Below are 25295 nucleotides of genomic sequence, written 5' to 3' on the forward strand. Positions count from 1 at the left end.
CAGGACACAGAGCAGTGGATTCAAGCTACAGGAAAAGTGATTCCATCTAAATGTTAATTACTTCCTGGTGATAAGAGTGGTTCAACAGTACAATACGCTGCCTGAGGCTGCATCCACATGGCAGACATAATCTGACTCAATACTACTTTAGCTGCCATGGCTCAATGCTATGGAATTATGAGAATCACCACTGAATGCACCAGGTCCATCCCAGGTGCAGCCTGGTCCTGTAAGTGCTTCAGCAGCCATTTTTAGAGGTCAGAAGCTTCCACCTGAACATTAGGAGGAACTTCCTGACAGTAAGGGCTGTTCGACAGTGGAATGCACTTCCTCAGAAGGTGATAGAGTCTCCTTCCTTGGAGATCTTTAAACAGAGGCTGGATGGCCATCTGTCAGGGATGCTTTGATCTGGATTTCCTGCAAGGCAGGGGGTTGGACTGGATGGCCCTAGTGGTCTCTTCCAACTCTACGATTCTATGATTCTATGATTCTATGAACTTCTAAAAATGGTCACTGAGGCGGCTTACAGGATGGATCCGGGTGACGATTCAGTGGCATTTTCTTTGCAATAACAACGGTCTGCCTCCTGAATTAGGACCGAATTTGGGAAAGGTAAACTGGGGTTTTAACCCCATGTGATAGGGTCCTGTGACTCTCTTTCTATTTCTGTCAACAGAAGTAGTCTGTTTTGTTTGAACAGGACAGCGGAAGGCAGAAAAGGCAGGCTAACGTTTTAAAAATTGTGTGTTTGTGTGTGTATCCATTCGATCTGGGTTGCTAAGTGCAGTTCATGGTTTCAGTGTGTCACTTCCCCTTCTGTCTTCCCCTTGAAAAGTAGTGAATTACTGCCCTGGACATTACAGGTTAAAAAGTGACAACATTTCAGCTCATTACAGCAAAAATACACAGTTAACAACAGTAACTAGTATATCAGTTACTTCCTAGCTCTGAAATGTACAACTGATCCAGAAGGTGAACTATTTCCTATCTTTGTGTTTCTGCAAAGAAACGAAAAATGGGGCAGGGAAATATTTAGTCTATGTGGTGTAGTGGTTCGAGTGCTGGATTATGGCTCCAAGGACCAGGGTTCAAATCCTAGATCAGCCATGCAAACCCACTGGGTGACCTTGGGCAAATCACAGTCTCTCATTCTCAGGATGGCAGTGGCAAACACCCTCTGAAGAAACTTGCCAAGGAAACTCCATGATAGATTTGCCTTAGCGTTGCCATAAGTTAGAAAGGAGTTGAAGGCACCCAACCATCACCACCACCATTTACACTTACATTCTGCTGCAGATCTGGGACAGAGCCAGCCTAAGACATTTTATTGGTTGAGATAAAGGACAAGAAGGCAGCTTCATACATCTCACATTGTACAGAAGCTGGCTGGACTAGCAGTTGAATTTTACTTGAACACTGAATGTAGCTGATGTAGACCATTTTTAAAAAAAATATATAATTCTATTCCCCTTCCAGCCCAGGCGTATGCAGTGAGAAGGAAATGCACCTTTTAATGAGTGCAACTATTTCTTATTTCCTGCATAATTTATTTACAGAAGAAATTCGGAAAGGATCAACTTGGAAACACCCTCAGCTGAAGGAATAATACATTTGTCCCTAGGGCATTCTTAGGGATTGTGTAACCATCCAGATGTTGTTTCACTGCTACTCCCAGCAGCAAAGCTCTGGTACCACAACAAACTACCATTTCTTTGCGATAACACCCAGCTGCCTCCCAAATTAGGACTCAATTTGGGAAGGATAAACCAAGGTTTTAACCCTGTGAGATAGGGTCCATAGTGAGTGCAAGTGGGATGTGAGAGGAGATGGCTGTCTTGCTGGGATGGCTGCTTAAAACAGCAGCACAAGCTGTGCACTGCCTGGTTTGGTATTTGGTGTTTAGAAGTTTAGAAGAGTTTAGAGAGTTTAGAAGAGGAGGTGCTTCTCTGGATCTCTGTGGCCAGCTTAGGCACAGGATTTAAGTCTCTCTTTCCAATACCTCTTTTACGAGGCATTTAGAATTCTCTAGCAGAGAGTTTTGGTGCCTTACCAAACTACAAATCCCAGGATTCCATGGGAAGTGACCAGGGCAGTTAAAGTGATATCAAAGTACTATAACTATGTAGCATGAAAGAGACCTTAGGCCAAATGGTTCGGAGAGAGGAAGATAGAGAAGGATGAGGAACTGCATGAATGATTACTTCTGCATGTGCAGCCAAAGGCATTGTTAATTAATTCTCTGCACCCTGTAACAAGCTAGTATAGCAATTCAATCTATAATTGGATTGTGTTGGGAAAGGTACGATCCAAGGCATCTGAATGAGAACAAATTGCTAGGAAAGAACTTCTTCCAGTATTTTTCACATCTTTCTTAGAATTTTCAAGGTAAGATGTCTGAATTTCAATAGAGGATGTCTGAATTGGCAATTTGAGTGAACCAGGAAGCATTTTGTTGTATGTTTAATGGCACTATAGTAACATCAATAGAAACTCATTAGTAAAAGATAATTTCATGATGGCTAAGACATAACTTTTCCAGGCTTTAGTCCATCCATAGACCCCATCCAGATACCCATTATGGTATTACTATTATTATTATTATTATTTCAAGAATTAAGCAACAACAAAAACAGAAACAAAGGTTTTCCCTCACCTTATTTTTTTTACATTCCCCAAACAAGTGATTCTGTTAAACCTCCACCCAGAGACCAAATGTATTTATCTCAAAGGTTGTCATTCCTAACCCAATAAACTGCTCATTTTTGCCACCCTTTTCCTTCCAATTGAAGAGATCTTTCCCAATGGCTAATCCCAGAGCTAGCATTAGAATTAACCACAGAAATACACATTAAACTGCAATAAATTTTACACATATTTTCCCCTTTGGGTTAAGAATCAATGTCTTTTATATTTATTCCTTAATCAGGGTATAAAAATATGTTGCTGCTCCTAACAGGATAAGATAACTAAAAGAACACTTTCATTTCTAAATTAGTACATGCACATCTTGTTGCTCTTCAGCTGTATGCTGTGCCAAGGTGAGCATTACCTGCATATGTGCTCCAGGCTCATTTATTTTTTATCCGTACTGAGTGATTCATACACTGTGCCCCATTTGTCATGTGCTGTGTTTGCTGTGAACATACCGGAGCGGGGAATTATGATAGGGTCAAAGGCAATGAAGATGTCGAACACTAATCCAACAGGTGTTCCCACTCCCTGTGTCTTTTGTATACACATATTCAAATCACCTAAGGCAAGACAAGGTAGACACTGATAAACTCCCTGCTAATTTCCCTAGCAAATATACCCCACAGCTGCTGGACCAAGCTCTCATTGTGCACCAGAAGGAAGGGGTCCTTTTGCATGAAGCAGGATGCTTTCATGGAGCCCTTTAGCACCACATTTTTATAACTTGCCATTCAAAATCTACGTTCTACTCTTAGGTAAGATCCTGAATCCCTTATTGTTGTGTCTGCTGTTTCGTTCAGATGTAAGGTTTTATATTATACTTTTCAGTGTTATATTAACTTTAGTGATTTTATAGATATAAAACTGTCAGAACCTCAGTTTTGAGCTGGTTTGGAACTTTTAAAATCTTAATCTATAACTAGTTTCCACAGAAATATATATGCGTTTATTGACTTCGAAGGGCACTGTTGGTATTAAGCTTTCCCTTGAATATTATACTATCTCAGCATTTTTACTTAAGGAGGCTGCAATTTTATGCTGAGTGGGCACGACTGAACTCTTATGAGTTTCTTCTTCATAAGAATGTATAGGACAATACTATAATTCACATGAGTACCATATATAATCTCTTGACAGGTTTTTAAAGCAGTAGGAAAAATTCACTTATCAGTTATCTTTGCTGAAAATATGTTGGGCAAGTAATGTTGTTAGTCTTCAGGAAACCATATTTAATAAGATAATATTATAGGTGGTTAAGAGGCGATGTGATACCCATTTAAATATTTGAAAGGATGTCATATTGAGGATGGAGCAAATTTGTTTTCTGCTGCTCCAGAGAACAGGGCACAGAGCAGTGGAGTCGACCTACAGGAAAATAAATTCCCCTAAACATTAGGAAGACCTTCCCCATGGTAAGAGCTGTTCCACAGTGGAATATACTGCCTTGGGGTGTGACGGAGTCTCCTTCTTTGGAGATTTTTAAGTAGAGGCTGGAGGGCCTGTCAGAAGTCCTTTGATCGAATCTTCTTGCATGACAGGAGATTGACTAGATGGTCCTTGTGGTCTCTTCCAACTCTGTGATTCTCAAGGGCAGCCAGTGGGATGTAGTTGTTTTAGTGTTGCACTGTGACTCTGGAATACCAGGGTCTGAATCCCTGATCAGCCATGAAAACCTATTAGGTGACCTTTGGCAGGTAACATTCTCTTAGCCATGAACAAAAACTGTGGCAAATCCCCTCTGAATAAATCTTGCCAAGGAAGCCCTAGGATATGTTTGCCATAAATCAGGGTTGACTTGAAGGCACATGATAACAAAATGACAATATTTCTTAAAGTTGCATGGATTCTTTTTATCGACAAAGAAACATTCAGCATTAAAAATTAAGTTACTGGATTTTCAATAAAGTACAAACAGTCAGTAAGATCATTCCTGCAAAGTGTGCTAAGTTTTCTTTGAAGTAAAATGTATTGTAGGCAAGATGTTACAAAAATCAAGCATAGGGAGGGAGAGAAATACTTGTCTTAAAGTTGTATTAGCTGCATGGCATCTTAAGTTGAAATGGAGGGTGTAAGGTCTGCAGAAACTCTTATCAGGCTCTATCCAGTATTGTGACACTATTGGGATTCACCTGGATTCACCCGTATCATACTGGATCCTGCTATAACTCAGAACTGTCTCCATCCTGGCCAATGTTTCTCTTCAGTATGCTGACAATTTTGACATTATAGTGGAATTTGTTATTTTCAAAAATGGAAGAGCATTTTTTTCTGCCTTCTGCATTCCCTATATGCCATAAGGGTACACCAAGTGAAAATTAATAGCATCTCATTGTTGGATGGAGCCCTATTTGAGTATACAGCATCTTAATATGCCACACAAACAATATGACTTCAGTATTTTGTTTGACAAAGAGATCCTGCAGATTCCAGACATTTGCAGACATTTTATGCCCTTGTAGTTGGCCTAATAAAGGTACTAACCTAAGGTAGATTTTGGAATTAGTCTTATGCCCAATATGGCTAATACTGCTTTCTATATTTATTAGAATGATTACACATTACAATTACAATTTACAAAGATAAATCTGATGTTCTGTTAAATGTGATTTTGTTTTATTTGGGCTATGGTTACAAAACATGACACAGTTAATACATATTTCCACACCCACTGTTTGTTATATTATATGTGAAAGTGAGAGCAGGGCGGGGGGAGGCAGTAATCCCTCGTACCACAAAACCAACAGGAGATAATCACTGAAATTCTGACTTTTATACATAATATCTTCCTTATCTTTTTACTGTGTCAAAGGAATCAGATATTTCTTACAATGTGATCTCAGACTGATTCCATGTATGACAGACCCATGTCTGACAGATACATACAGGCTGCCATGCATGTGAATTTCGTGGGGGAGGGGAATACCAACAACTCATCTCTCGCTTTCTCTTTCTGTCTCTCACTAAAATCGTTTGTTTCCTGCTTACTCACAAACCAGATTTGCTTCCCATCCTCACTGGAGAGTGATAAAATGGATCATATTCAACCAGTGCCTATGCTGGCCTTCTCCAATGTGCTTCTCTCCAAAGATGTTTGGCTGTAATAATCATCATGCCCAGCAGGAGTGTCTGGGTGGGGATCATAGATGTTGCAGTCCAACATATCTGCAAGACAGCAGGCCAAGGAGGGCTGTTTATATCCTCTTGGGCACTCCTAATTCCCACTTAAACATTATAAATAAATATTACAATCTGTCTTTTGTCAGGCTTTTGTTGTTGCCTCAAGAAAATTCATACTAACAACTTTACCTTATAAATATTTTAAGAGTTAAGGATCATATGACTCAATGTGATTCCCTTGACCAACCTTCAGCACATTAAATCATGGAAGAGCCCCTGACAGTATGCACAGTACTGACTTGCTATTGCTGTTAAATTATATCAATTAGGCTATATCTTGCAAAAGCAGAAGCAAAACAATAGTATTCTGATGTGATAGCATTCTGCACTTTTAAGTCTGGGCCTATAAACTCAAACATATCTTTAAAAGTAGAGCATTAAACCTGGGCTTATAACAGATGTTACTAGAATAGATAGTAAAAAGAACTTTAAAAAAATAAAGGAGAGAGAATTTTTCCCATGGAGAGTTTAGTTTATGCCTTCAACTCAAAATATGGTGTCACCGTTTTTTATTTAAACAGAAAAGCTGAAGGGTGTTTCCAGTCAACAAGGGTGATGTTTTGCTTAATAATAGTTAAAGGCGGATGTAGAAGCAAAATGCAAGCTGAGCTTCACTTGGAGGTCACTTTGGAAAACACAGCTTGTTTATATCCAGTACAGAGAAACTGCCTTGAAGGAGCTAAGAAAGTGCATGGTTTGCTCAAGCAGCAGAATGTGCATCTGTATCCACGTTTCAGATCACTACTGGTCTTCAATTTAGATTTTAAAATTGGTTTCTTTGTAGATCATAATAAATGTGATCCTTTCTCTTCAGACAGAAAGGGTACATTTACAATAAAACAGGAATGCTGCACTTCCTCTAGGGCCTTAGAATGTCATTTTTCAATCAATAATCTTTATAACAGTCCTATGAGGGAAGCTAGTCTTAATTACCTTCATATACCAAAGTGGTGAGGAAATGCTGAAACTGAGAAATGAACATATTATCAAAGCCACCCTAGGTGAGAATACAGGCCAGGGCTGAGATTTCAAATCTGATGTGTGTGTTTATTGCTTATGCTATAGAACTACTATTTTACATCATCTATAAACACTGGCATATTCAGGCCAGAGCTCACAGGAATAGAGCACCATGACATTATCATTAGCAGTGATGACAAAATTATCTGCCACTTCATCTCAGACTTTCCTACCCTCTCTATTTCTCTGGGATTTTCCCCAACAGCACAACATTTTTGCAAACACTGGTGGAGAATGTGCTCCAGTTTTTACTCTGAGTTGCTATAGGAGCTGTCTAGGGTGCTGAATCTACAAAATAGTTTTATCACCTGAGACAGTTCTTTCAAAGTTCATATTAAAACCCAAAACAAATTCATCACTCCACTGACATTGATCCACCAACTGCAACTGTACTGAAGATCTTCCAAAGTATTGTCACTGGGGCTGGTCAGAGCTCCAGCAGAAATCTAACGAAAAAAGCAAGGATTGCAGTCCTCAACACAAAGCAGCCTAAATGTGCTTGTTATGTTTTTACTTATTTTAGATCACCAAAAAATTCTCAAGGTGATTAATAATAATAAAATGGAGCTTAAGAAGAAAATTTGATTCAAAACAGAACACAAAAACAAATAAAATTAAAGACATGGCCTTTTCAACATGAGGCAGAAAACCAGTTTTCATGCCTGAGGGTTTTTTTTGGGGGGAGGGGAAGGCCTTTATTTGCTGGTGGAAAAATAATGCAAAGCCAACCCAGTCCCCCTTAACAGGAAGTTTTAGGGTCTCAGAGTGGCTCTAATATGAGTTTATGCTAACTTATACAGAGTTTCCACTGTTTTCTGCATGAAGCTTACACCATTGTTTAGAACCACAGCTTTATGTTATAGGTACTTAAACTGGGAACTCTAAGCATCAGAGAAGTTCATCAAAGATAATCGGCTCAACTGTGTTTTCATTATATAATACTGCAAGTGGGTGTAATCATCAGAAGCAAAGGGTTAAAATAAGAATACATTTAAAAAGAAACAGGGCGAAGATGGCTAGCTTAGCAGAAGAATAAATGATATCAGGAAAGGGATACCAAATGGGAGTGCAGATAGAATGACAAGTGAGAGTGTCGCTTGAGGAGGACAGTTAGCTTGAAAGACAGAAGCTGGTGAATAAGCTAAAACCAATTATTGTGGATGAGGCTATCACAGACTTTTCTGTCTTGGGAATTTACCACACAAGAAAAGAAAGGTGAAACCAATCTGGAGAGTAGTGGGTTTCTTCATGCTGCTCCACATGGAGTCATAGCACTTCTGTTCTCTTCCCAAGGGGAGACAGTTGTCAAAGCGTGCCTTCTGCTGAATGCAAAAAATGACCATCTCCCATGATGAGAGTGGTTTCTGAATAAACATTTATGTTAGTCATGCTTTAGAAGCATTGAAATCAATATCATTTAAGTCAATCTTGACAAGCTTGTTCCATTTATTTCAACCAAGCAAAAATGAGCTTAATTTCTAATTCCAACTCCTTAAGTATAAAAACTGAAAAAGACAGTGTGTGACTAATAAATTGTGCTATAAATTGTTGATGTGGATGGCTGAAGTGAAAAGTGGTAAGAAAAAAGACATTTCAAAGCTATTACAAATGTGAGATTTCTACGTTACGGATAGTTTCTGAAAGTGTTCAAGACATGCTATATCTTACTGCTATGCTTCCTAGAACAAACACAGTTTGCAGCCTTTTGGATTTCAGATTTTTTAATCTTTCTTCTTATTTTGTTCCTGCTGCAGGTATATGTTCTGCATTAAAGCTTACAGTCCCTTCCCATACAATTCATGGCACTGAAGGGCAACCGCTCAGACTTCTTGTTGACTACACTTTCAACATGACCATTTCTAAAATTCAGATAATATGGTTGTTTGAGAAGCCACCGGTCTCAAAATATCTGATTAGCTCTGTGAATCAATCAGTTATCGCAGACTTGGAATTTGGGTACAAATTTACACTTATGCCTCCGAATGCATCCTTGCTAATAAAGCCTTTAGAAAGAAATGATGAAGGCAATTACATTGTCAAAATCAATATCCACGGAAATGGGACAATATCAGCAAGCGCAATTATTCAAGTTACTGTTCATGGTAAGTAAAGTAAAATGTTGGGATCCACTGGGCAACTCAATGTATTATGGAAGATCTATGACAAGGATCTCTAGGGACTGGAAAAGCTGCTATTATGGGGGCAGGGGTCTGTTTGGATCAGGACTGTGCTCTTTTTAAGGTGGGGTTATTCTTTTTTATTTTTACACTAACTTTGCCTGCATTATCGAAGCATAGTTTCCAAGTAGAGGGAAGTAATAGTCCCCCTGTATTCTGTGCTCATCAGAACTCTTCTGGAGTACTATGTTCAGTTTTAGGCATCTCATTTTAAGGAGGACATAAACAAGTTGGAACTAGTTCAGAGAAGGGCAGTGAGAATGATAAGAAGTATGGAGAACAAAGTATATGAGGAGAGGATGGAGGACCTACAGTCTAAACAGACCAGCATAAAACATTGGCATCGGGGTGGAGTGGGGGCATGTTGACCACACGCTACATGCCCTAACTCTGCCCTAATGCCAATGTCACCCCACCCACCTGCCTGCCCACATGGTGGGTGGCATCACGCCATTTCTTTGGCACGTTTAAACACACTGCGCCAAAGAAACCCAAAAAAGCTGCCACCACGGCAGCAAAGGCAGATTTTTGCTGCTCTAAAAAGGAGCAGCATTTTGCCAGTTCTTTTAGGGCTAGCAAAGTACCAAATCCAGTCCGTGGTGTGCAGTTGCTGTAGCCCCAGTCCGGCGCTGATAGAGGTGGCGTCAAGTCACCACTTCAAGGCCATCTGTTTTGCCCCCTAGACATGTTCAGCTTGGCAAAGAGAAAACTGATGAATGACATGATCAGACTCTTTAAATACCTCAAGGCTTGCCACAACGGGGGGAGAATGCTGGCTTGTTCTCTGCTGTCTCCAAGGGTACAAATTGGTCTAATGATTTGAACTTATAGGAGGATAGATTTTGACTGACAATTAGAAAGCACCTCTTGACATTGAGAACAATTTGGCAATAGAACCAATTGCCTAAAGTTTTCTGTTAAGTGTGACAGAATTTAGGCTGGGAGATGACAGGTTACAATATTTTATTTTCCATCATTGAGGGGAATCTGGAATACATAATATTATCTTACTAGTAAAGCTTCAGACTTAAAATGTTTTCCAAACCAAAGTCTTACCAATATCAGACAAACCAAAACCTTACAAGTATTGATCAGATCTTGACCAGGGATTGGAACTGTGCAGGGCTCAAAATGCCAGCATACCAATGGTAAGAAATGCCAGGAATTGAAGTTCAGCAATAACAGGAGGTTCACACCCCTAATCTAAAGGATACCTAAAGGACCGCCTCTCCCCGTACATTCCGCCCCGCACCCTCAGAACGTCTGGGCAGCAGCTACTGAAGGTGCCTGGGGCTAGGTTGGCCTCCACCACTCGGAGGACGTTCTCCATAGCTGCCCCAGCCCTTTGGAATGCGCTGCCCACAGAGCTCCGCTCGTCTACTACCCTGGCCCAATTTAGGAAGGATCTTAAAACCTTCCTATTCCAACAGGCATTCCCCGAATAAATATCCTGTGGGCCTCCCTCCTCTTCCATGGCCAAGAGGTTGGGCTATGGGGTTTTTTTTGCTTGTTGTTTGATTTTAATTATGTAACTGTGCATTTTTGTATATTTTATGGTATATTTTTAAATTGTTGTAAGCCGCCCTGATCGTAGGAAGGGCGGCATATAAATAAAAATTTTATTTATTTATTATTATTAATCTAGCCTGACAGACACACCTCATGCAAAAAATATGTATCTGTGTGTGCATGATTCCTGACATTAGACTGAAAAAAGGAAGCTCTTGCACTCATATCCCCATTGCTCTTAGACAAGTGAGTCTCACTGCTACAATTCATAGTGCTAGCCATTTCTTGGGCAATTGTAGACTGATAAGTGCATGCATCTGGTATCCCCCAGCCCTTACACATCCTCAGTTCACTGAACTGCAAATGACCTGCCCTATTTTAACAACAAAAATGTCCTGATAATAACTTCTGATATTCTTTATGTTCCAGTTCCTGTCACAAAGCCACGGATATACACTGACCCTCCTTTTGGAGTTGTAGAAAAAAGAGGGAACATCACTTTAAAATGTACGGTGGAAAAGGGGACACATGTTGTTTACGAGTGGATGAAAAATGGAAATCCCATTGAAGCCAGCACTAACTACTCCTTTTCTGTAAACAAAGATACACTTTCAATTGCCCCTGTTGTTAAAGAAGCCGTTGGAAACTACAGTTGTTTAGCAACCAATCCAGTCAGTGCCATGGAGAGTGACGTGATCACACCAACTATATATTGTAAGTAGCTGATATATTTTGGTAGCTTACTCACTGGTTTGAGAGAATGAAAGAGAGCTAGCAGAAAAAACTGAATGCCGTGGTGAACAAATAGTATCTTGTCATCAGATTTTATTTATGCGTTACATTTATATCCTATCTTTCCTCCAAAAAGATCCAAATAGTATACAGTATTGACACTCCCCTTTTTATAACTTCACAGCAACCTGGTGTCTAGGATTCCCAGGAGTCCTATATCATATGGAACATCTCATGTTTTAGGTCCAAAAGTCAAGGTGAACCAAGACACACATAGGCTTGAAATTCAGAAACCAAAATGGATTAGAAGTGCAGTCTTTCTTCAGCATGGGGCAATACATTTGTCGCATTTGAGGGTGACAGGCTAAGGACACTGGGAGAATGAATAGGGAACTCTGCAGAAATTAGTGTGATGCTCAAAAGGAATGACTGGAGGGCAGTTCACATTGCTCCCTCTACCCAGCTACACATGCACGCACGCACGCACCACCTAAGGTGGCCACCTCAGTCTACCTAATAGTAGCATCAACCCTGAAAAGCAGTTGCGGCTATTGAGTGGAAAGGGGATGCTATTCAAAGGGAATATGATTTGAAGAAAACATCCAAAAGAAAAGAAAAGAGGAAGTCCACTAGCATTCCTAAGCCCTTGGGAGGCCTAAAGTACCTTTTTCATGCCAGACCATATTTTATATTAACAAAGGGAGAAATAAGCCTAGGTTGTTATCATCATTTATTTCCATATGCAGTGATGGCAGACAATTCTGTATGTTTGCTTAAAATGACACCTGTGAAACAAATAGGACTATCCAGGCAGTAAAGATTATTAAGTATCTGTATAATCTTGGACACACCATAATACACAACATAACAAAAGATAACAGTGCATGCTAGGTTGGTGATATACATTAATTATACAGTATATATTATTTTGGATACTGGAAAGATTTTATGGACATGATAAAAGGTGATGAAAAATAACTTTGTTTAACCAAGCTGTAAGTAAACTGGTTACTTGATCCATTCTTGAAAGAAGCTTTGTTTACTCTGGAGGTGTTGGAAACATATTCTGAAAAGCATGTCAAAGACTGATAATTTATTCAAATGTGGACTTGAAATATTGAAAGGTGAGAAAATAAAATGAAAAAGCTTTACTCCATATGGTAAATTGATTATATCAAGAACCACATTTTTAAAAAATTAGTTTGGACATGCATACTCCAAACAATTTCAATTGTTTTTTCATCCATATAATGCAGCTAGGAGCTGGGGTCAATTTTCACCATCTTGTACAGTCTGAAATAGGGATCATTATTCTATTTTTGGCCAAGCATTTGAAATAATTAGGTTTGTTATTGTTGTTTTTGGCCTAGGGAAAAATATTTTCTGCAACTGGGGATGCAGCCTGGGGTTGGAAAATGTAGTGCACGCTGTCCACACATACACATACACAATGCAATGTAGCAGCATGTAACTATAACTAGGTCCCCCCCCCCCCATGGGACAGATATGTTTGAACTCCTGTATTCCAGAATCCAAAGATATAGCCATGTTAGTCTGGAAAATTGGTATGCAAAGGGATCTTGTAGCACCTTTGTGATTAACTGAAAGAAGTTGGTAGCATAAGCTTTCGTAGACTTGAGCCTACTTCCACAGATGCATATTTGATGTATTCTAGAATGTGAAATAATGGGATGGCAGAAATGTATAATAGACAATACACTAGGGAGCACATTGATGCCAACAAAAAGTTGTAGTTTGTCTGTCTAGCTTTGGTATGAAGTGACCAAGCCTTCTTAAAGGAGGGCTAACATTGTAGATACATTAAAAATCTAGTTTGAAATGTTTTCAGAACAAGCACTGCTCAGTGTAAGTCTTTAGGAGACTGTTTTCCAACACAGGGCCAACCTCAGATGTTATACAATATAATACTATGAAATAACTCTCATACCATGTTCTGGTAAACCCTCATAATCTACTATGATTTAGGGCCCAAACAGGCTAAAATAAAGCTGCTTCCGGTCACTTTGGAGGTATGCTGTTTAAATGCTGCATGCCTCCTATGAGGCCGGAAGCCGTGCCAAAGCCGTGCCTTAGTGCAGCTTCTGGCCTCTTAAGATGCATGTGTCATTTAAACAGCATACTTCCAAAGTGACCTGAAGCAGCTTTATTGGGGCTTGTCTGTTTGGGCCCTAACTCTAAATTTATTTGGACCACACTATTAGCTTTTTAATTCTGTAGTTTGTAGTTCATTCCCCCTGACCCAGCACTGAGTGAGCTCACTCTAGGTATCTACACCCCATACATTACCATGAATTCTTCTCTCAGCAGATACTTTGATTTGTCTTCATGCTTCCTACATTCTTACTAACTGATAATACACACTTTCATGTCAGGACAGCTAGTGATGGACAAAATTCTTTTCTGGTTGTTATTTTTTTTTAAAAAAAAATACAAATTGTCCATATTTTGAAAAGAATTTCATAATAACAACAGAAAGAACTAGTTTAAAAATCCAAATGTTAGAGAAACTAAAACTGACAGATCCACCCATACAGACAAAAGGGCTGGGGTGCTTAGACCTTTAAAGTTTATCTATGAATCCCTATATTTCACTATGTTTGTGATGCTGCATTATGGTAGTATTTCTTTTTTATTGACAGGCTCTTCATCTTTAAAAGCCACACGTGAGATACCTATGACGTAATTGTCTCCATGGTGGCAGTAACTATATCTATTGAATTGGCCTGTGAAGATGTGGCTGAGATCAGTGTTCACTTTGCTTTTGATAACATTTGCAATTCTCTTCATTAATTTAATTTGTGTTGTTTTTTTAAAAAAATGAATATGGAAGAAAGCAAAACTGTCATATTTGTTCATCCGGATTACTACAAATGCTGCTGTTAATTTGTGACTCTCTCTATTCATAATTTTACAATAAGTCTGAGAGTTGATATCAATAAATAATTCAGCATCCTTCTTACAAAATTAATGATTTTAGGATTTTAGAGTTTGTTTGGGGGGTTTGGGACAAGACTTTACACAAATATGGAGCCAATGGCTAGGAAGAAGAAAAGTCTCCATGTAATAGCACAAAAAGCATATTACATGCAATGACCTCATTTACCGAATTTTGCTTTCAGGCCATATAAATTCACTACACTAATAAACCCTGTTTGCCAGCTACCCATTGGCTCAATAAGAACCCAGTACAGGTTCCAGGGTCTATGCATACCATATGCCACTGCTGCCAGATGAGTTTCAGTAATAATAAAGGTCACTCACAGTAAATACCCACCATCTGTTCAGAAACAAGAGGGATAATAGTTTCATGGTGACAGGAGCAATTGGTCATGTTCCCAGAGAGAAGTAAATTGTTGCTAAGAAATGATGATTTATTATTTTACAAGTCATTTAGTAAATAGATTTTACTGAGTTGAAAGGTCCCCTCTGCTGAGAACTGTTCCTGGGAAAGAAGTTGCATTTCCAGAAAGAATTATGTAGAAAATGTTCTTAAAACCTAAGTACATGCTATCTGAAACATTTTAAAATGCTTTTAGATTGGGTTTTTCTACCAGTACTGGTCATGGTCTATATGTAATTTGTCGATTTGTTGCAAAAGGAGAGGGAAGGTGGAAAATCAAAACACTTTTGTACTTTTGTGCAGAAAGAAAACAGTGCAAAATTGTCTAGAACTAGTCTACTAGCAGGACTACATAGCCAAAGATGTCATTCAACGTAGAGTTTTAGATGAGCAGCTAATCTGTGCTGAATTAACTCTTCTCTCATATAATATATCTTGAGACCAGCAAGCCTGATTTAGTCTTAGTTCCCTTATTTACTTTTTGCCATGGATAGGGAGGTGCAACAATGAATAACCACAATACGCCCAATTGAAAGGAAAAGACCACAACTTTATTGAATACAGCTGACAGTTATGGCTAGCCAAAAACACATAAGGGCTGGATCTGGCATCGACCCACCCGCCTGTTGATCGATGAACCAATTTGCCTAGTCACAGCCAAGCTTTGGGATGACAAAAGGGGTAACTGGTTGATCGCATATTAGCATCTCTGGTAACCGGCTGATCGCATGTACACATCTCTACCCCTTGTTACTGTGGGACACTGATTGCATGTTTGCATCTCCAGTAACCAGTTGATCACACGTATGCATCTCTACCCCTTGTTACCGGGGGATGCTGATTTGGCATTGTCCCCTCAATGGCAAGACCACAACACTCTCAGCACCCCCAAGCCTCTGAGGGACTCCCAATCCAGTGCTCCACGGCACAGGAAACCACACCCATTAGATCCAAGACCCATGCTACTGCCCCTGGAAAGTTGTGACAGCACATCCCTACGCTTAAATAAAGGAAGGGCAGGTGGGGAGAGCTGAGCTGCAATGGCACTGGCCACCCACACCACATGGCCTTAAATATGCCCAACCACCAATCAAAAGCCTGGAGGCCCAGAATTTCCCACCTCTTCCAGCCTTCCAACCAATCCTTTTGCTTCCTTACTCTGGCACCAGCCGATGAGGCGGCACTTCTGCTCCCGGTGTATGTTGGAAGTTGTAGAACTGGCCCCCTGAGCTGGAAGCGCCACCCCTCCCAGCCTAGCCAGCCAATCTGGGCCTCTCTAGCCCGGCCCAATGCACCAGGGCCCAAAGACCAGTGCAGCATGACGGCTCCCCCTCCACACCAACCAGACCAGCCTGGTGAGTTGGACAGTCTCTTTTCTTGCAGTGCCAAGTAGCTGGGTCTAGTCATCCTTTTCAGAGCTCACAGGTAGGAGGTGACCCACTGGAGGACAAAGTGCTCAGCAAGTGACCCTGATTGGTCAAAGTCTGTCATTAACACAAGTGGGAAACTACTGCAGTCTCAAGTTTCTCTAGTCGCAATCTAATACATTGCATGAATGTACCAAAACCCCTAAGTACAGTGAACCAGTGCTCTTAGAATTTCTTAATACAACATGTTACTATTCAGAGTCAATACATATATGACTCAAGTTTATTCCTGGAAGTCTGTGAACAGCAGCCTGTGTTTCAATTAAACTGGAGCTCATGGAGATTAGATACCGGAACTTGCCATGAATTGATCTATTGGTCTAGAATAGGGTGGTGCACATGCTAATGCTTTCATGCAGAAATGAGGAAAAGTCTCATCTTTCCCCCCTTCCTTCCTTTTAAGTGCTTAGAAGAGTGGTAAGGCCATATGGTGCTAAAAGTGTTCTGGAACTCGCCTATAGAAAGCCATCGCACTTGCTGCCGAATTCTCTTGGCAACAGCAAAACTGAGGGGGGTTGAACAGGAACAGTGCAGCCTCCCAGTTGGGTTCTGGTGGGGCAGTGCAAGGCCAAACTCTAAGACATACTTCACATGTATCTGAAACAGTGCTTATTATCAAAATGGTAAAAACTAAAAAAAGGCTAAATTTATATTTACCTAGTCCTTGCTCTGAATAAATAAATATTCTCCTGCCAGGGCAGATGTTATGGGCTGGCAATGACCAGTGACCAGAGGAACACAAGATGATCTTGACAGAAGGAAGCGAAGAGAGTCAGAATATTTTATATACAGTACAGTAACAATTGCATAAGGCCTGGGATTTGGTTTGAAATATCACCCTAGTGCTGCGAGGTAACCAGTCAGAGATATCACATCAGCAGAGTAGAGGGACGGGTTCAAGTTCCACCATGAACAAGCAAGCATTGAGATGACTGCACTATATAGTTTTATAGTGCTGCTATTCCACTTTTACTGCTCTGGCTTCCTCCTGTTGCATTCTGGGATTTGTAGTTTAGGGAAGGTCATTTAGAATTTTCAGCCAGAAAGTACTTAGACTTCACTGAACTACAAACCCCAGAATCCAACAGGAAGCAGCCAGAGCAGTAAAAGTGGAATAGCAGCACTGTAAGAGTATAATATGGTGATGTATGTCTGTGCCTCATGCTTCTTACCAATGCCAGTCAAAACTGTTACACAGAAATTAGAGCAAAGAAGGTGAGACTGAGGGGAAGTTACCCAGGAACTGCTACATCTCTGAAAATGCAATAGCAATGAACAATCCAGATAGACTCCCAACAACAACTGTTGAATTTATTAAGACAAATTCTATACTCTTCCTTTTTTTCAGTGGCGTTCCTATAGCAACGTCACTACACACTATTCTTAAGTCTAAAGGTTTTCAGTCCACACACGCTTTCATGTTTGTGACTGCAACGCATGCTACCACAAACTCCCATTTTCTGGTGCAGAGGCAGTGCTAAGCCATTCTTCTTTTAGCCTTATTGTCATGTGTATGCAAGCTCATACCTTAACTTGCCTCATTCCTACTAGGAGGTTCACATAAAGAAAGCCCTTCCAGAGTCCTCTGCACATGGGCAGATATAGACAAACATGTCAGGAATAAAAGAGTCAAGTCGGGGGGGGGGGGTGGGGGGCTGTAGGCAAATCTAAACCCAAAGTAGAGTCTCTGAGTTTCGTTATTGGTGCTAGGAAAGGAAATGTATCCAACAGAAGGAAATGAAGCAATGGCAAGATGGAAGATTGCTAATGCTTATACCAATCTCAACAAATCTAGGTGCTTCATACCGCAGACCAACTGTAGGGCCTATGTTAAATATTGATGTTCCTTTCTATGTCTCAGTTGGATGCTGACACTTACATTTGCACAGTCCCAAGAGATTTCCACTTTATTCACATGAACAGGTTGAGTAAGGATCAATGCAGTTTGTATTTGGCCTCACACAGAGTGGGCCATATGAAGCCTAGAGAGAAACAGAGATAGTATCTCTGGGTTTCTATTCTACTGAGTGGTTATTCAGTAAATAAGAAACCAGCTGCAAGTAGTATAATCTCTATTTACCTAAAGCAATTCCTAAACTAATTTACTGATCTTTTTTTCTGTAAATAGAAATCTTATGCAATTTGCCTTGCTGTGTAAATATAAGAGTTTCACCCTTGTTTAGAATGTGAAAGTTTGTATTTTAGTAATACAGCTATGTTATTCCACTGTGCAAAATAAAGAGATGAACGTTTTCCTCACTATTTATATAGTGCTGTCAAGAAAGATGCTTGCTTCATAGGCACAGGTGGATAGATAATATTTTTACAATTTGGAATGCAAGTCACATCCTCCTAACATATTGGTGGCTAAAAACAAAATGGCAAGGGTAAAAAAAAATAGATTTGCAGTCTGAATCTGCCAAGAAAAACAAGCATGAGCTTTTGCATGTGACTGTCAACCAGCAATCTTGGAGAGCTACAGAACATGTGGTTGTTTGGGGTAGATGTGGAGGATCTGAGACCATGGTGTTTATGTGCATATGTGTGCATATTTTGTTCTGTTAACAGCTGCCAGGAAGGGGGCATTTTTTTGAGGACCACTGTGCACATCATTCTTCCTACTATGATTCCCACAAAACCACTACCCCCCCAAATTGTTATTCACCTTAGAAAACAACACACTTATTGGCACTAGGAAGAGAAAAAGGTAAAACAAGCATCCTTGCACAACCAGTCCTGATGCAAATTTCTTCTGTTACACACACAAATCTTCCTTCAAATGTTCATTTAACACCACATCAAGTTTGGCCCTTGTGATGCTTCTGGTATATCTGGATATACCTAAATATTTGTAAATAAACAGGTTTTGCAATCATCACAGTCTTTAATACTTATAAAGTGCCTCCAGAAATTACTTGGGGAAGCATCAAGACTGGTTGTGTAAGGATGTTTGTTCACCTTTTTCCTTTCCTAGTGCCAATAAGTATGTGGAAGAGGAGTTTTATAATTGAAGAACTGATGTAACAGCAGTCACTTGCTATAAATTATGGTTCTTTGTTGAGTTGATTTTTTTTCTTTCTCCCCCATTATCATTCAATTCATGAAGATGGACCCTATGGACTTACCATAAATACTGACAAAGGCCAGAAGGTAGGGAGGGTGTTTACACTCGATAAAGGTGAAGCAGTCCAGCTTTACTGCTCAGCAGACTCCAACCCACCAAATATTTATTCCTGGATCCAAAGAGCAGAAAACTCAACGCATCCCATTAAGTATGGAAGATCTCTGGAAGTTGCAGCTGAAAAGGTGACACAGAAAACAGAATACACATGCAGTGCTTACAACAACATGACTGAAAGCCAAGCTGAAACCCACATCCTGGTAATAATTATGCCAAAAGGTAAGAATGAATGAATACATCCATTGTAAGCACTCCAGCATCACACACACAACTGATGTCCTCTGTGCTAAAATTCATATTAGGGACGAAGGAGAGTGTCCCTAGGGCATGTCTCACCAGATAGCATCTTTTATTGTAACTTCCAGGAACCTATGACAGTTCAACAAATATAAAATAGAATTACATTTGCAATACAGAGTTGCCTGATGTGATACGCATAGCAGCTTTGGCACAAGTAATGCTTCTCTCCAGTGCCTCTTCATAAAACTGCATTATAATTTCATGTTAACATAGATAAACTCACTGAGGATTGACCTGAGGGTGGAGGAAGAAAAAACTATTTTGGGAGAAATCAGAGGTGAGCTCTGCAACAAATGTCGTATGTTGTTATCTGCCTTCAAATCAGCTTCAGTTCGTGGCATTGACAGTCCTGTGAGAGACCTCTTCACTCTTTATCTAAACAAAGTGTATATGTACTATGCCTGGGAAAGCAAATTACCTTAGGAAATTTTGTTAACCAAACAGCTAAGTAGGAATTAATGAAAATGGACCTTATAATTTGCACCTACATGAATAATCTCTCAGTCCTTTTTTGTACCTATGAATTTGTTGCATCCCCACCTTTGAGCATCTCAGATTGCTGGTACAGTATTACCAATCATATTTATGTTGACAAAGTTGACACATGGCTCGGCCATAGAAACCCACTGGGTGACCCTAGGCAAGTCACATGCTTTCAGCCCCTGAGGAAGGCAAAGTCAAACCTGCTCAGAAGAAGCTTGCCAGGAAAACTCTGTAACAGGATCTTAGGTTACCAAAAGTTGCACATAACAGCAAACTAAATAAGAGTATAGTAAACCTAGAAGTAGAAACACATTGAGCAATCATAAATCAAATATTCTTTGCATAATTATAAACATATGCATTCTGTAGTGAATCTAATGGTGCTCACTGAGACAGTACTAACAAAGATACAGGAGTGTAGACCATATTCGTGTTTGGAAGGGAGAAGGCCAGAAGAAACATTTACTGTGCACACTTATTCTGACTTTCTCTATTGTACCCAGTCTGTTCTGATAATCTGTTCTCTATTCTAACAGATCACAGTTTTCTATAGTACTTAGATTCGTAGAATAAAGTTTGGAGAGGTTTCATTATTTCTGGGCACAGAATAATCTGAACTATACAAAATTATCAAAATATCAGCTAAAAAGTAACCATTTGTTTTATTCTTTTCTTTCTTTTTAATTCACTGTAATATATTGACCTGTGGTATAAAATATTGTATTCCTCCCTCCCTCTCTTTTATTGTGTTTGTTTTTGTCCTTCAATTTTTTTTCTTATCTATGGTTGTTAATCTCACATATTATGTGTATTGCTATGTATAAATAAAACTCAGAAGAAAAAACTTTATCCAGGCTTTCTCCTGGATATGTACATTTGAGATTATATAGTTAGTGAATTAAACAAGGCAACTTTTAAAGTTAATTTTCTTTCTTCTACCAGAATTGGGGGTGATATGGTTAGATCAAAGAGATCCATCATTTTGTTCCATGAAAGAATGAGCAAATAAGTACGGCAGAAATCATGTAAAATCTCTCCCTTTTTGCTATATAGGAAAACAGCTTGGCAGAATGATGGCAATGTTTAACCCATTGTCCTGCAGTTAATTTACAGATCTGGTAGCCATTCCATTAAAGTAAACTAAATTATTACCATTTTGCTTTATGCTACATGTCACAAGCTTGTTTGGATTCTACAATACAAAGAACTGAGCCATTTATGCTTAAGATAAACATAGACAGCAGCTGTCAGTTGTACAAAGGGATTTACTATAATCACTACTGATTAAAGTTCTGTGCTTTCAGACAAACTGAAATAAAAATAGGTCACAATTTTACAATGAAACCCACAACCTGGAGGGGAAAATACTTTGATGCCTTGGAAGAAAAAATATAAACAAAGCTCTTGCGCTACATTAGAAAAAATATTACACTTCTCAATCTTGGAGGGGGGGAGTGGACTCCATGGGATATGAATATAAAAACAAACACTCTCAAGTTTTTATATTGTAATCTGTGAAGGTAGCAAAAAACTGCAAAAATCTGTATTTGCATGAATACGAAGAAACCTGTTAAGATTTTCAGAATTTATTTCCAACGATATCTGTATTATTTCACATTATTTCACAAATTGAGCTTATATATACAATTAAATATCATTATATTTGTTTCATAAGAAATCTTCTGCTTTTAAATACAAGTCAGAATGATGTTGGAGCATTAAGCTAGAGAAAAAATAGTGCAAGCTGTTGGTGCTTTACCAAAATTGCACAGATGACGTCTGTAGCCCAAATAGTTGCTCCAGCAGCACATACAGAGACCTCTGTCACACTTTTGATTTGGTGGTTAAAGCTATTGAACTCTTGTGTAACTGTGGGATCCAGTGAAACTATGCTGAAATATCTTTTACAGCTAGTATAAGATTGCGGCGTATGTGAGGAAAAAAGAATAAGTCCCCATTAAAAAGAACCAGAACTTGGAAGCCAATATGTTGCTACAACAGATCTGACTGCATTTGTGTGTCTGCACTGCAAAAATAATCCAGTTTGGCACTACTTTAATGGCCATGGCTCAGTGCTATGAAATTCTGGGTAGTTTTGTGAGACATTTAACTTTCTCTGTCAGATAGCTCTGGTGCCACAAAAAACTACAATTCCCAGAATTCCTTTGGCGCCAGGCAGTTAAAATTGTGTGAGATACAGCCCATGAGGCAGGAAATCCTAATCTAGCCCAAACAGGTCCAGTTTCGTTATCCTAGGTCATGCTATGAGCAAAGGTTTGGACTCCCAACTTTTTTTTGGATTCCCTATTTTGGAAATACCCTGCCCAGCAAAGCATAATCGGTGGAATCCAAAATATATCTCTGTCTGTCTGTCTGTCTGTCTACCTGTCTACCTACCTTTTGACAAGCTCTGGTTCTATATTCCATCTGCTTTCTTCTTTTTCCAGCTCTATAGAATTCTACGATTCAGTTAACCTAATATTTATATTTATAAGCAGTAGGGGCTGATAATCCCATTTAAAAAAGTGAGACAGACACGTCAAGCCATTGGTTTTGTTACCTTAAGTTAGCAGCTAATTGTGTTGTTGCTGCTGCTGCTGCTGCTTTTTTACTCTAGCGAATGGGAAATGTTGTGGGCTAACCCCCTCGTATGCCTAGGCCCTCTATCTTAAGGTCAGCATATCCACTCAGTTTAATATAGAACCACATAACTGAGGGAAGAGAAAATGGATTGGTTGATTTCATATCCCTTGTCAGGTGTGCTGTCTATATGAATTTTGGGCTCTTATGGGATGGGACAGGGATTTTGCTAATGCAGAATTGAGACCATTGCTTCCTAGAATTCAAGTGGCACAACAGAAGATGATGTAGACTTAAGTACTGCAGTTTACTCATGACTCCATGCCCAGGTGTATTTTTTGTTTTGTTTTGTTTTGGGTTTTTTTGACTACAGCTTTGGAGTAACTATGCCAGCTCAGGGATTTTGGAAGACGTAGTCCAATATTTCCAAGGTCTGCTTAAACTACCACAAAATGCTGTCACACCAAAATAATTAAATTAAAAACAGCTACCTCTAAAGATAGAGAATTGTTCAGTCATGGTAAAATCAACAGTTTCTTAAAGGACAGTGGTTTTTTGTTTTTGTTTTTTGCCCAAGTGTATACATTTCAAACATGTGTACACTTAGTACTGGTTCATTTGCTTACATGCAATAATTTAAGAGATCATATACAGTCGGCTCTCTGTATCCACGGATTCTTTATCCACGGATTCAACTATGAATGGCTTGAAAACATTTTTAAAGAAAATAAAAACCAAAAAGCAAACCTTGATGTTGCCATTTTGTTTAGGGGACACCATTTTACTACTGTATTTAAAGGAAGTTGAGCATCGACAGATTTTGGAATCCACAAGGAGTCCTGGAATCAAACCCCAACAGATACCAAGGGCCCACTGTATATTTAGAACAGTTCTTTGCCTGATATTTACTCTAGATTACAAAGGAATCATCTGCTATATTTAAATGAAATTAACAGGCACAATTTGTTCAAGGAGGCAATTCAAAAAAATTTAAAATAACATCAACATGGACTATTTCCTCTAACCAGTGACCTTCAGACTCAGTGTTATTGCTTTCTATGATGTCAATATCAGCATACTTATAAAAGAAGGCAACAGCTGATAATTTCTTATCTTGCATACCACAAACCTACATGACAACAACAAAGGTCAGTCATAAGTACAAGAAGCATGTAATACAAACAATATCATCTGAATTCTATGGCAGCCTGTGCTACAGCTCAGAGATGTTATCTAGAACTATAAATCCTTTGAACAGTGGCATCACTAGGAACCTTATCACATGGGAGGGAAGCCCCCAAATCCCATGGATAAACGGGATGTAAATCAGGGAATATCACAGTATTGTTTTCAGACAATGTCGGGTTAATTGTGCTGAAAGTCACAAAATTGACCCACTTTTTACCTTTGGGAAAATCATGAAAGTAAAAAGTGGCACAACTTTGTCCATTTCTGATTCCTCTCAAACTAGAGAGGAATCATAGATACCTATAAATTTTCCTCATCTTTAATGAACAAGAGAAGTGAGTATGAGTAAAAGAAGGGTATAAAGGAAAGGGAGAGACAACTGCTTAATATTTCCATTCTGGGACATTTCTGGTCTCTGAGATGACCTCCACTTTTCCCCCCTATGGATGGAGGGAAAAGGAATGTCTACCAATAATTTCCCCTCTGTGTGAGGTAAAGTCATGAGATCAGTTCTGAATGGTAAATGGTTGGAGCGACAAGGTATAAACATCCTTTCTTTCAGGTGACACAATCCAGGAGCTAATGATCTATCTGCAGTGGGATAGATTACTCAGCTCTACAACTCAGAGGTCTCTCTCTAGGAGACACACCAAGAAATCGTCCCATCCCTGGAAACGGGAAAAGCAGTTGTCTGAGCAAACTAATCATTCCTTCTGCTTCCTCTAGCATGTGGTCATCCTCCATCTGGATGCTGCTGAGTACTCTAAAAAAACATGGCAAAGTTTCTTTAAAACATTAATTAGAAACACAGGACTTGATCTATGGCACACAATTTTACTGTTCCTGAAAGTAAGCAATCAAATTCACCTTGCAAATTTCTGAAGCCATGGCTACAGCTTATCTCTCTCATATTTGCACATGGTGTGATATGAGCCTATATATATTTAACTAATGACAGACACTTTGGGAGACATTTATAATTCGTACTGGTGCCAGGCAAAGTGTCTGCTCTTACATGCTCTACAAATGATACACACATAAAAAGTACCATCTTATGTAGTCTTTATACAAGGGGAGCATAAACATGCAAATCAAAACAAAAAGAGCATTTGCTCTGCTCTGGGACTGTATTAACCAGGCTGCTGACCGACATGCCTATTATTTTCCAGGATCTTGCTCAAGGAAAATTGGTTTTATGTGATATAGAATCAAAGAGCTGGAAAAGACCACAAGGGCACCCAGTTCAACCCCCTGCCTAACAGATGGCCATCCAGCCTCTGTTTGAAAACCACCAAAGAAGGAGACGCCACCATATTCTAAAGCAACATGTTCCACTGTCAAACCGCTGTTATCATCAAGAAGTCCTTCCTAAAGTTTAGGTGGAATCGCCTTTCCTGTAGCTTGAATCCATTGCTCCATGTTCTAGTTCCTGGAACAGCAGAAAACAAGCTTGCTCCATCCTCAATACG

General features: G+C 39.4%; 1 protein-coding gene across 1 annotated transcript in view; it reads left to right on the top strand.

The window, feature by feature from the left end:
- The first annotated feature begins 3376 nt into the window (after positions 1 to 3376).
- Positions 3377 to 25295, top strand: part of HEPACAM2 (HEPACAM family member 2) — a 52560-nt gene continuing 30641 nt past the window's right edge. Inside the window, exons 1-4 of the mRNA XM_089534018.1 lie at positions 3377 to 3446; positions 8643 to 8990; positions 11004 to 11288; positions 19201 to 19494. Of these exons, the coding sequence (XP_089390144.1) occupies positions 3377 to 3446; positions 8643 to 8990; positions 11004 to 11288; positions 19201 to 19494 (997 nt within the window). The remainder of the gene's footprint in view (positions 3447 to 8642; positions 8991 to 11003; positions 11289 to 19200; positions 19495 to 25295) is intronic.

This window comes from Sceloporus occidentalis, unplaced genomic scaffold (assembly GCF_023333645.1).
Source record: "Sceloporus occidentalis isolate IW3139 unplaced genomic scaffold, rSceOcc1.0.p SCAF_7, whole genome shotgun sequence".
Lineage (NCBI taxonomy): Eukaryota > Metazoa > Chordata > Lepidosauria > Squamata > Phrynosomatidae > Sceloporus > Sceloporus occidentalis.